This window comes from Ursus arctos, unplaced genomic scaffold, assembly GCF_023065955.2.
Source record: "Ursus arctos isolate Adak ecotype North America unplaced genomic scaffold, UrsArc2.0 scaffold_3, whole genome shotgun sequence".
In the NCBI taxonomy this organism is placed as follows: domain Eukaryota; kingdom Metazoa; phylum Chordata; class Mammalia; order Carnivora; family Ursidae; genus Ursus; species Ursus arctos.
This window is the reverse complement of record NW_026622985.1, coordinates 70,409,543-70,422,335: the sequence shown is the minus strand read 5'-3', so window position 1 is coordinate 70,422,335 and position 12,793 is coordinate 70,409,543. Positions and strand designations below refer to the sequence as shown.

The 12,793-nt window shown below is 42.7% G+C and overlaps 1 protein-coding gene across 11 annotated transcripts in view; it reads right to left on the bottom strand.

The window, feature by feature from the left end:
- ST7 (suppression of tumorigenicity 7) overlaps positions 1 to 9,302 on the bottom strand; it is a 231,404-nt gene extending 222,102 nt beyond the window's left edge. For 2 of the 11 annotated variants that reach the window (XM_048212786.2, XM_057304164.1), the window contains exon 1: positions 8,966 to 9,235. In XM_048212786.2, coding sequence (XP_048068743.1) covers positions 8,966 to 9,116 — 151 coding nt within the window. In that variant the 5' untranslated portion in view covers positions 9,117 to 9,235. Of the gene's footprint in view, positions 1 to 8,965 lie in introns of all 11 variants that reach the window. The other 9 variants (XM_026509903.4, XM_026509930.4, XM_026509920.4 and 6 more) reach the window with 7 other exon arrangements.
- Between the last annotated feature and the right edge of the window lie 3,491 nt (positions 9,303 to 12,793).

The window sequence follows — 12,793 nt, the reverse complement described above, 5'->3', positions numbered from 1 at the left end:
ATTTAGTAACTGGAATTAAACAGTGACTCCTCTAGCCACAGCCGCAGCTAATAGGAAATACTGCTGGAGCTAACTGAGCCTGTCAGTTTCTTATTTTAGCACAGTAGGTAGTACAAGAATGCCTGCTATATTTGAATGACTGGTAACAGTAACACATGAGCAACTGCCCTGCTCCACTGTAACATCAAAAATGAATTTTGTTACATATTCTCTCTTCTGGGAAAGTAAAGGCCCTTTACAGATATCTTTACAATGACATCTCAAATACAACAAGCACGCTAGACAATTTTGTTTCATATTTACAATAAACAGACGTTCACTACTGTGTGGTTAAAAACAATCCAAAAACGGTGCCTGGGTGGCTCATTCCGTTGAGTGTCTGATTCTTTGTTTTGTTTTGCTTTTGATTTTGTTTTTGTTTTAAAGATTTATTTATTTATTAGAGAGAGAGAGACAGAGAAAGTACAAGCAGGGGGAAAAGCAGAGGGAGAGGGAGAAGCAGACTCCTGCTGAGCTGGGAGCCCGCCCGATGTGGGGCTCGATCCCAGGACCTCAGAGATCGTGACCTGAGCTGAAGGCAGACACTTAACCATCTGAGCCACCCAGGCACCCTCAGATTGTCTGACTCTTTGATCTCAGCTCGGGGCTTGATCTCAGGGTTGTGAGTTCAAGCCCTGCGTTGAAAAAGCCCCTACTTAAAAAATAAAAAAATAAAAAAATAAAAAATATCCAATAAGTCATTACCTTGTTTAGTGCAACTCTTAGATATTCTTTAGAAAGACTCTCCAGGATAAATGAGATCCATTATATATTTTAGCCTGTCATTTCACTGCGAAAGCCAATAGAATACAAACTGGTAGAGAAACAACCTACTATAATGCCTTGGATTTAAACAGTAGTTTACAGTCTACAAAGCATTTTCTCATTCAATTTACCATCTCATAGGAAGTTGCATTCCAGTCAAGGAACCAATTCTATCACCAGGCTGGTAAGCCAAAGGCAACTGATCTTAACCACAACCATATTCCTAGAATGCCCCGAGTTGTGCCTACTATAGTCTATTTAGTAAGTATAAACACTCCTTAAGTTGTGCTATTTATCCAGTTCTACACTTTGTCAATCCCATTTCAGCCCCACATTTAGACAATCACTAAGTGTCCTGACCCATCTGACTAGTCACACTTACACCACACTGTCTTCTTCCCCTTCGTGTTTTCCAGCTCCGAATTTTTCCATTAGTTCCACCTTGGGCAAACACCTCCTCTGAATCACAAGAACACTCTTTTTCCTTCCTTGTCTTCGAGCTCTTGCCCCAGTTACCTCAGAAGAACCCTTCCATCTCTCTGTGTTTCAGTTATGATTCAAATTATAAGCTCACCTTTGAATGCTGAGTATTAGCAATACCCCTCTGAACCAAGGGAAAGAAAAACCTTAGCAGATGAAGTGAAATTAGAAAAGCGCCACTAGTGCCATTAATCTTGGAAAGCCTTAAAAATACTCATACATTCACCTTTTCACATACCATCAGTAAGTGATGACTAAATGATAGAAATACAAAGATGAAAATGTCATAACTCTTGCTCTCAAGCTCTTCTGAGTATACTAAGGAAACAGTCCCATCCAAAGGTCTCTACCAAGTTCTGATCCTCATTCATAAATTAGGCTATTTTCCCACCAAAATACATTTTTTAAATGTATTCACCTATATTGTTTCCTTTAATCAGACAACTAGTATCATAACTGTAGTCATTTTGTCTTGACAATTTTCATTCCACATGTACAAAGAGAGTACGAGCCACATAGCTGTTTATGTGGGATACACACAGTCTTCCATGGATGAGCCCAGGGAGCCTAACAAGCAATGATAAAGCAAGCAGTACAGTGCCTGGCTCAGGGAAGAACTCATTAAGGGTTGATTCCTCATCCCTTCCCGGTTCAAAACAACAGATTCACATTCAATCCTGTTTTTAAGATGTGACTTTATCATGCATGGTTCTTGATCATAGGGAGCAAAATACACCTGGAAGCATTAATGAACAAGACAATATATTAGAGGATGATAATTTTTCAGCATAGAAAACAAGTGCAGAAACTGGGAGGAATATAGCTGACATGAGATTATAGGTCCAAATCACCACTGACAGGAATAATACAACTTCAATCTCCAGGCACCTGCGTCTCCTCTCCAAATGAATGAATAAACAAACCAGTGCATGAATGAATTAATGAATGAATGAACACAGTTCAGAGTCAGTGAAATGAATGAGACAACTAAGTATACGGTATATGTTTGCTAATATTATTTATGTGCAATGCTCAGGGCTCAGTGCTAAAGGTTCTCTCATTTAGAGTTCAAAATAAATCTAAGAAATGGAGAATATTGTCTTCATCTTATAAATGAGAAAAGAGTCTTCAAAAGTTTGTCCAGCGTTACCCAGCAGATGGCAAACTGGGATTTGAACTCAAATCTTCTAAATTCAATGCTCCTTTCACCTCATCATAGCTGGTATTTCTTTCTTTCAGCAGATATGCAGTACTTTATGGAGAAAGAAACATTACTATAAAATTGGCAATAAAGCAAATTTCTTAAATGCTAAAACCATTTTCACTCTGGCTTCTCATATAAACAGAAATGCTTCTATAGTTAGTGGAGGGAATATGCAAATATATGAACTGAAAATTGTGCTTATGTATTTCTAATCACTTCAAATTATACTTCTGTGTGTTAAGTTTCATAATGCCTGACAATAGTGCTATGAAAATTTTCCAACCAAATCTTTCTTCTATTATCCTGTCGTTCCCTATATACAAGAACTTTTTCCTTGTCAGCAACTCTCAAGCTCTTTCCTTACAGGTAGTACGAAGTACCTAAGTCTGCAAATCCTAAATTTCAAGTTCCAGGTTATATTACACAAACCGGCTCCCAATGTGATCAATTTTTACTCTTAACATTCTTTATATTAAATTTATTTTACAATATGAACCAGAAGGATAACCCTCCTTATATTCAACCCCTAAAGAAAGGATTAAAACATAAATTTTTTGGAACATCAATAAACATTTCAGGGTAGTCTCTATACCTTAGAGTCCATGAACACAATTCTCAATCTCATAAGAAATGACTACATGATAGATTCCAAAATCATTTCCTAAAGAACAGTGTTACTACTGAGTCACCACAACCAACTGAAATAGTTTTTCATTCATTCAACAAATACATACTAAGCACTAGGCCCAAACAGTCACTATTTAAGATCCTGGAGATACACAATAAGACAAAACAAGACCCCTACTGCCATGGAGTTTACAGTCATATGGAGCACAACTATGAGAATGCATAAATAAATAAACGAACAAGAACTATATCAAACAGTTATCATATGCAGAGAATTCAAATCTGGTGATATTACAGTAACTGGATAGTCATGTTAGATTGGGCCATCAGGGAAAACCTCTCAAAAGAAGTGAATTTAAGCAGAGATGTGACTAGTAAGACTATTGTGCAAAAATCAAGTAGTAAAGCATTCTGGGTGGAGGGCACAGCTAGTAAAGTCATAAGGCAGGGACAAGTGAGGTATATTTAAAAATAAGAAAGAAGAGGGGCAGCTCAGTGGCTCAGTCAGTTGAGCATCCAACTCCTGATTTCAGCACAGGTCATGATCGCAGGGTCGAGATGAGCCCCGTGGGGCTCCAGGCTAAGCAGGGAATCTGCTCCAGATTCACTCACTCCCTTTCCCTCTGCCCTCCCATCCCCTGCCCCCACCGCCACACCCCACCCCCACACATCTGTGCACTCGCGCACGTGCTCTCTCTCTCAAATATATAAATCTTTAAGAATAAGAAAGAATCACAATATGTCTTGGAAGGTAGTGACCTCAAGAAAGAATGGTAGAAGTTCAGATAGGAGGAATAGGAATGGGTCAGATCATCAGACTCTGTAAGCCAGGGAAATATATCTGGATTTTGTTTTAAGTGAGATGGAAAGCCACTGAAGGAAGTCACATAGTACCTGAAGTTGATTCAATAGTAATTAGAGTCCAAACTGGAAAAAATATAATCACTAAGTATATATATTCACATATATTAAGTCTACCTATTTCCTTGTTTCTACACTCTGAACTCAATGAAATTTATCCCAAGACACTGAAACAGAACCCTAGAGCTAGAAAGAAATCTTAAAGAATATAAAACTACCACTACATGTACAGAAACCGAGGGCCTGGGGAAAAGGTATTATTTACATTGCTTCATTATTGGCTGAGAGAAATGTCTCCAAAAATAAGTAAGGGCAACTAAAATGTCTGGGATTTACCCTAAACTCAAAGCTGACACTAATTAGAAAATTGTCCTTTTATGTGTTCACGAACTGGAACACCATGAATCACTTGCATATGACCCATCGCAGAATTTAAGTTTTTGTGTCAGCTTCCGACCTCGATCTAAAGCTGAAATTTTATGTAAGGCACATACCCACTAATGTGTTCGATCAATTTCATTGCTCCAATTCCAACTCACTGGGTACACCACAACTTGGAGATTAATTCATCCAGTGAATGGTAAGGGACTACTACTATGTACAAGAAATTATACTGGAAAACAAAGAACTAGAGTTGCCACAATAATTCATGCAAGGTAAAATCTGCCAACATGCTTCTCAGATAACGTACTCTGAAAAGTGGAGGCAACAGAACTTTCAGCTGAAAGGCAGCAGGCAAGCTGGTCCTTGAAGGATGGGTAGGATTTAAAGATGGAGAGAACATTTTAGACAACAGGCACAGCAGGGGCAAAAGACTTAAGTAAATTGCAACCAGGCCCCTGAGACGAGAAATACAGAGTGTTAATTAAGTTTAGAGCAACTATTTCCAATATGAAAATACTCAAAACTGAGCTACACCTAAATGATACTTATGTATCATCTCAGTTCAGTAATATGAGTTTTGCATCCGTATTTACCATCTTAATTAACACAAAAAAGTTTTATAATATAAACAAACTTAAGCCTAGGCCAGACTATTACATTTGTTTTCTAAAAGAAATTAAGTAGGATTTCAAACATCTTTGAAAACTTGCTTTTCAGGAAACAGAAAAAGAAATGTAAAATCACTTAAACTGCTTGGTGCAATAGTTGCATACATGCACATTTTAAGAAAAGGTGTTACCACACAGAGTGTTTTAAATACAGGATCCAAAATCTCAGAACACAGAGCAGATGAGAAAGTCCTATAGACACTACAGTATAAAGTAAGTTGTTGTAAAAATGTTTAAAGACTATTCTACTCTTTCTTGAATAATATCCTGCACGACTGCTCCTATCCACAATTTTCTGCCCTTTTGGAAAAGCATTATTTGGGATATTAATTCACTTGAAAACGAACAAGCAATAACATAATTTGGGGTTTTTAAAAATCATGTTAAGGGGCATCTGGGTGACTCAGGTCATGATCTTGGGGTCTTGGTATCAAGCCCCACATTGGGCTTCCTGCTCAGCGGGAAGTCTGCTTCTCCCTCCCCCTCTGTACTCTCTCTCTCACTCTTTTTCTAGTAAATAAATACAATATTTTAAAAAATAATAATAAGTAAATAAATAAAAATCATGTTAAAAGTTCATTCTGTTTTCAGTAAATCATAGAACTATTTTAACATCTTCCTAACCAACTCAAGGGCAGAGATCAAAAAATCAATTATCAAAGCTAACCAGTGTGCACTATTTCTAATATATTTGTTTTCTCCCTTGTCTGTCTTAAAATTCATTTTTCATTGCAAGAGCTGGTTGCCTATGTGACGTTTTCCCTATGTGGTCTAATAGAATACTACTTTATCCTTAAATGGTACAGGCTCAATGCAGTGAAGGTCAAGTAAACCCAGATGGTAGGAGTGGGGAAGTAGAACATCAATAAAAAGACCCTTAAAGGTATTTTTACTTGGAAAACTATACATGACACATGAGCAGCAAAGGTATCCTTGTTCATTAAAGTCCTTTCCTTTGATTGTTTTAAATTCCACATGATTCATGGTTCTCTGAATCTGACCTGCACTTCCAATTTTTGTGACTTTGTCTGCATCTCCCACTCAGAATCATGGAATTCTCTTCATCCTGCAAGGTTCAGTTCAAGAGAAGCTCCAACTGCCTTGCCCTGCTCCACTTTGCATAATGAGAAGTTGTTCCCATGTGATAAACCCCTAAGTTAGCCTGAGTTTTACAAACTTGCATATCTTTCCCATCATAACACCTGCCACAACATCCTGTGCATAGAAGACATTCAGAAAAAAATTTTAAAAAAAGCAAATCGAATGAAATACATTTACTGAAAAATAGATCAAATGAGGTTAGAAATATGAACGTTGTCATAGATAATCAAGCTATTGAGAAGAACATGTCAAGTAGATATCCAAAACAACTCCGGAACATTTTTAGCAGATTCCACAATCTTACTGAGTCCAGAGTTGGGCCTGTGTCATGGAAGCCCTGGGCTCCTGGCTGCCTCACCAATCGGCCTCACTGTGCCGGTGTCCTCACCTTCGCTAAGGAAGGAGGCCTGTGCTACCCGCAGCTCCTTAAAAGCAGCTCTGGACTCAGTGACCTTTCCAGGGACACTCGCCTTCACTGCCACAGGAAGAGCAAGCACCACAGGGCTTAGGAACAGCAAGTATTAGTCCCATTAGAATCCACTTAGATCACCCTGGAAGGGCAAGTTCCACCATGGGAGGGTCCATGTCCCCATTTCTCCCATCTTCTCACGAAAAATAGCAAAGAGGTAGTTGTCTCTATACGCTTCTCCTTTTACCTTCCTTTATGACTAAAATGTGCATAAAACCACACTGAAAACAGAAGCCCAGCATCACTAGGGCAAATAGCCTCAGGCTCCCTCCATTCTATACCTGATGAGATCCAGCCCTGATGGGCTGCACATCTTCATACTTCTACCTCTTATAAGCCCAAATGAGCAACAACCCTATACAAATTAACAAGGTATTTGTGAGATATGCCAGACTTAAAGTTGCTGGGAGAAGATCTAACTACAGCATTTTCTTCCTTAAAAACTACATAGTTTTCCAGTAGGTCTTTTGCTTCTTGCCTATTCCGCACAGAGCACTGGTAAGTGGCACTTATGGGCACATGTACACATAAACACACACGGATGATTATTTAACCTGCTTTTTAAAAATGTGGTATACAAATGTGGGTTCTGAAATACCAATTTTAAGTGTGTATTAAATGAGAAACATTCACATTTTTAAAAATCCTACAATAACTTTTTAGGCAGAAAAAAATCAAACCCACTTCCAATAAATATATGATTCCCTTACCATATATATTCAAGTAACTTCTTAAAATCACAGGGCATTGGGACTAGAGGTATCTTGGAGTTACATTTGCCTAAACCAAGGAAGATAGTACTGTGACAATCAGCGACTCGAAAGGAAAAACAGCCAGAAAGCCATGATCTTTGAGATGACTAAATCCAAGGGCTGAGCAACACCTATTAAAATGTCAGGATGATTCTAGGGTGCAGAAGCCTATCTGTCTCCCAGGGACACTAAGAAACAAATGTAAATATGAACAGGAGTTCAAGTTAGCAATAATCAAGATGCCTGAGGTTTAGAATTTAAAAGCACAAGCACTAACAAAATGAGTATATTACATCAAGTGTTCTAAAAATTATTTTAGAGCAGTTATCACCACACAGGAAAATGCATTACCAGACCTGAATTCCCAGACTGTACAAATCACACACTAGGTGGAATAGATACATTACATACATATTCGGGACTGCAAGGATTTTCCAAAGTACCGTGAAACTAAAAAATAAAAATAAAAATAAATTGAAAAAACTAACTTGAGTCCCACAACTACTTCCAGACTTCAAAGAAGGGCTGTAATCCTTCCTTCAAAATATACTTTTGTGTTTCTGAATTGTCTCTGGAGTGTTACTGTTGGTGTGGATTTTCTTTGTGGCTGTTTTTAATGATTCGGTCGGCTAGCTGCCAGTTTATTAAGATCCTGTGCTAATTACCTTCTGCACTTACGACCGTGAGCATGAGACGTGCGGGGCTCGCTTCTTAGCCTGTGGCGCTTTAGCAAAGATTCCGGACAAGGCTAGTTACCAGAGCCTAACGCGGGCGGGGAGAGGGTAGAGAGAAGCGTCGAGATCCTTTAAAACCATCACGAATTCGATTTCCCGTCTCTCCTTTTGCCCCTTTGACATTCCGTTTGGTAACCCGACACGTCATCCGTGCCCCTGACAGGTAGCCCTCTCCCCAGCGAAATGAGAGCGACGCCGCTCCCCCCTCAGCCCCGGGGGCTCAAATCCGGGCCCCCGAGGGCGCAGCCCCGACAGTCCGGGCCCCCGTGTCCCGGCTCGGCCGCGGCTGAGGGGCGTCAGCGCTGGGCACCCCTGGGCAGCCCTCCCACGAAGGCGCCCTCAGCTGGCCGAGTGCCGCCGGCGGGGAGAGACGCCTGGTCCGACCACACTTCGGGTGTTCGGCACCCTCGGCCCACAGGGTGTGAGGACGGACACGGTCTAACTCTGAGGAGAACCTCGGGGTCCGCGCGCCGACACCCGAGGGGGCGTCCGCCGGAACTCCCTCGCTCCCGCCGCCGTCCTCCTCCGTCGCCCGCCGACCGGCCCCCGGCAGAGCGGCCCGGTAGGGCCGAGGTGCCGTCGCCGCCTGCCGGGCCCGCCTCGCGGCGTGTGCGCGGCGCGGCTCCACCTCCGCGGGGTCGCGGGGCCGGGAAGGCCGCCGGCCGCTCCCACACGGACTGCGAGCCCCGCAGCCCGGCCCCGCCACCTGAGGCGCCGCGTCCTCGGCGGGTGGCCGCGGGCGTCCAGTGCGCGGGCCCCGGCGCGTCCCCGAGCGCGCGCCCGGCCTCCCGCCCCCGCTAGCCGCGGCCCCGCGCGAGTTGCACTAACTTTCCGGGGCGGGGGAGGGGCGAGCGCCGCGGGCCCGGCGGCCCCGGCCTTACCTGTGCTCAAGTTGTCGTTGATTTTCAAGGGCACCCGCAGGATGTAGACCAGGAAGAGCACGATGAAGAACCACACAGTCCAGAGATAAGTCCAAGACCAAACTATGCAGGACTTGAGCTGCTCCAGAAAGCCCGTGCCCGCTTCAGCCATTTTTCAGCGCTGCTCTCTGCTGCCGCGGCTCTCGGTGTCTGCCGGGATGATTCACCGGCCCGGAGGCGCCGCTCGCGCCGCCGCCGCCGCCGCCGCCGTGGCCCGGGCGCCCCCGGAGCCCGCCCGCCCGGGCGCGGCGGGAAATCGCGCGGGCCGCGGTCGCGCCTACCTTTCCTTTCCCCGGCTTATTGCTAAGTCTCTGAAGGCCCCTGCATGTGGCTTTCGTGGAGGGATCACGTGGCCTCTGCCCCCTCACGTTCTGATGCCATTTATATTTATTGTGCTAATATTTAGAAAGACAGGCCAACTGGGACGCGGAGGGGAACTCTTGACATATAATGATAACTCACATATGTTGAGGGTTTACTATCCGCCAGGCACTGTTCCAAGCTCTGTATGATCTCATTTAACCCCTTCGACAATCCCCATTCTGTAGACAGGGAAACTGAGGCACAAAGCGATTGAGCAGTTTACCTTAAACTCAAGCCAAAATTCAGTTGCAGTGTGATGGATGCCACACATCCATCTACAGAGGTCTTAAACTCTACACTGCACTCCTTGCTCTCAGAATTCAGGCTCAGAGGGATGAATAAACCCAGGGCAGCTGGGGAAAGATAGATGTGCTCCTGTCACTGGTTAGTAGGCCAGAAAATAAATCACTCTATTAAGCAAGATTTTGGTTGCACACGCTATTTACCTTTGTTTTGTCCTCCTTGGAGCAGCACAGGGGTTTTCCAAAGAAATCTTAGCAAGAAGAATGTTTATCCTCTCGTTTTTTTGGGGGGGGGTGATCACAGTTCAAACAACTGCCAGCCTGTTTTTAATATTAATTCTCTGGGATAATTTTGGCTTAATCTGAATGGACTACTTTAAACAAGATTATTACAAGGGCTTTTGTCTGGGCTGAATAAAATGTTGCCTTTACCAAGTGGAAGTTGAAAGTCTGTTTCTAGCCAAAAATAATTTCACTTTCTATGCATTAGATGATAATAGAGTAATTGCAGGTTATCCTATCTACCGCCAAGACATTTTTAGAATTCTGAGTATTCAGCAGAATATTTTACTATAAATTTTGCTCTGCTTACTTGTAGCATAAAGAAACAAGCTCCTTTAACTTTTTGCATTCAGGACATATTTACGGCATACATAATAGAACTCCTCTCACATTTTAGAATTAGACAACATGAATACATGAACCATCTATTTTATGTTATGATTAAGTAACCACCAGAATCTCTGTAGTAGAACTGCCTACTTAATTTAAATGAACATCTTGGGGCCTACCTTTTTGTTGTCAGTGAACCCCGAAGAAGGAGCATAAATATGGCTCAGATGAGCCACAATTTTCTGATTGTCTACTAGGCGTTCTTGGAGAGTCAGCTCTGTCTTATTCATTATTGCCTCTCTCTGGTGTGCAGCCAGGGAGGGGGTCGGAGTTGGAGACATGTCTTTGTTCTTGGAGACAGAAGTGAGAGATCATGATCTCGTGGGAAGTGTGACTGCTTCAACGTGGCTGGAGCGTAGGCTCTCTGTGGGATGGTGTCAAGAGAGATAAAGCCAAAGAAGATGTGATTCTGAAGGGCCTTGCAGAAACACAAAGGTGTTTACTGTTATTTGGCACTGCACACACGAATCCAAATGACCAATTCAGAGATGAATGTAAGTGGGGATTAAAGGATATTTAAGAAGGTAGAATTGACAGGCCTTGGTGACTGATAGGATAGGCAGGATAATGATAAAAGGTAAAGGGTGGCTCTTGAGTGGAACCACTCCTGAAATAGTGACAACCAGATATGTCTAGCCTCCTCTTGACCATTTCCCAATGGAATGACCCACAGTCACCCCAAGCTTATTACATCTAAAACTCACCTCCAACTGCTCCTCCTCCTAGAGTCCCGGGAATGAGCACTGCACTTCCGGCTCCCTAATTCAGAAATCTGAGGATCATCCCACCCAGAAGGAATGGGAGTCCCTCTCACTCACCTCCTTTCCTCTCTGCATTCAATTGGGCATCAAAACTTTAGGGTCCTGTCTCGGATCTGTCACTTCTCTCTATTCTCCTACAATAACCTTTAGTCTCTCATAACCTCGTCATCTCTCACAGAGAACAGGGTGTGGGCTCCCTGCCTCCAGTTTCTCCACAACCAACACTAGCACCACCATTACCCCTACCACCACCATCCCGCACACCCGCCCAATCCACCTTCTTCCACACTTCTCTGCCAGAGTTACCTTTCAAACTACAAATCAGATAACTCATTCCCTGCTTAAAAGGCCCTATCTACTCCACTCCTACTCCACCCCAAAGCCTACCTAAAGGATACAATCTAGATGTCACTCAAGGTGGTCCTACTAACCTACACAGCCCCATCTCTCATCCTAGGCAGTCTTCATACCACCAGCATTTTGGCGAACGTGCTATCCTCTTTCATGACCTTCTCCCTGCTCCACAGGACCTGCCTAGAGTATAGTTTTCTGTGATATACTTCCTGCCAACCTTCTTTCCCTGCCACAACTGCCTGAAAACAGCTTATTTAGAGATGCACTTAAAATAGCACCTCCTTTGGGGCGCCTGGGTGGCTCAGTTGGTTAAGCATCTGCCTTCGGCTCAGGTCGTGATCCCAGGGGCCTGGGATTGAGCCCTGTGTCGGGCTCCCTGTTCACTGGGAGCCTGCTTTTCCCTTTCCCTCTGCCTGCTGTTCCCCTCTGCTTGTGCTCTCTCCCTCTCTTTCTCTGTCAAATAAATAAAATCTTAAACAAAACACCTCCTTTGTGACACCAGCTCCCTCCTGCCTCCCAGAGTTAACTGTCTCTTTCCTGAGATGCTGTACCAGGAAGCTTATGGTAGTCTGTTAAAGCATAAGATTGGAGCCAGACAATGATGGGCTCCATTCTTGATCCTGCTATTCACTACCTGGGTGCTCTTTACAAGTTACTGAGTTTCCCCGAGCCAGTTTCTTCACCTGTTCAATGGGTTACACTTGTATCTATTTGTATACAAGGGGTTGTTGGGAAGATTTGATGAGATGCCTACTGAAAATGCTTAGCGCAATACCTAGTCAATGTCCTTCCTTTCTGTTAATTGAGGCCTTTAATGTTAGGTAATATGTTATTGTTGTTTATTTTAGTCTTCTTTGCCTCCTAATACAAATAGTGCTACATTTGGTACATGGTACATGCTCAGTAAATACTCACTGAGTATTGTATAAAGGAATAAAAATCAATTCTATGAAAAGAAATTCCAAATCTTATATTTTATAAAGAATACTAATGTGAGATTTACTTCGGGGGTAAAACTTAAAATTTGGTCTTCCACCGTATGCTGAGCTTATCTTGAAAGTTTGCTTCAGGAGGCATAACTACCTGTGGGCTGTATAATAGGAGTTAAATGACCATTAATTTGTGGGGATTATGTAAAAACAACATACTCCTAAATTCCTCATAAACTGGTTTGTATGTTTGGTTAAAATGTTTATCTTAGTCTGGTAAAATATCTGAACTGAATAAGAAACCAATATATTAGGGAAGACCTTCAGAAGTTCTTTGAAATTTCTTCTCTAGTGTTTCTTATTTTGTTTTGTAAGTGGTGTGTGGGAGTGTACGTGCATATATATTGGCTGTCAGGGTCTTTAGTTTTATAGTTTGTTATAAGTTTAAGAACCTACTTTTGTAAGTGA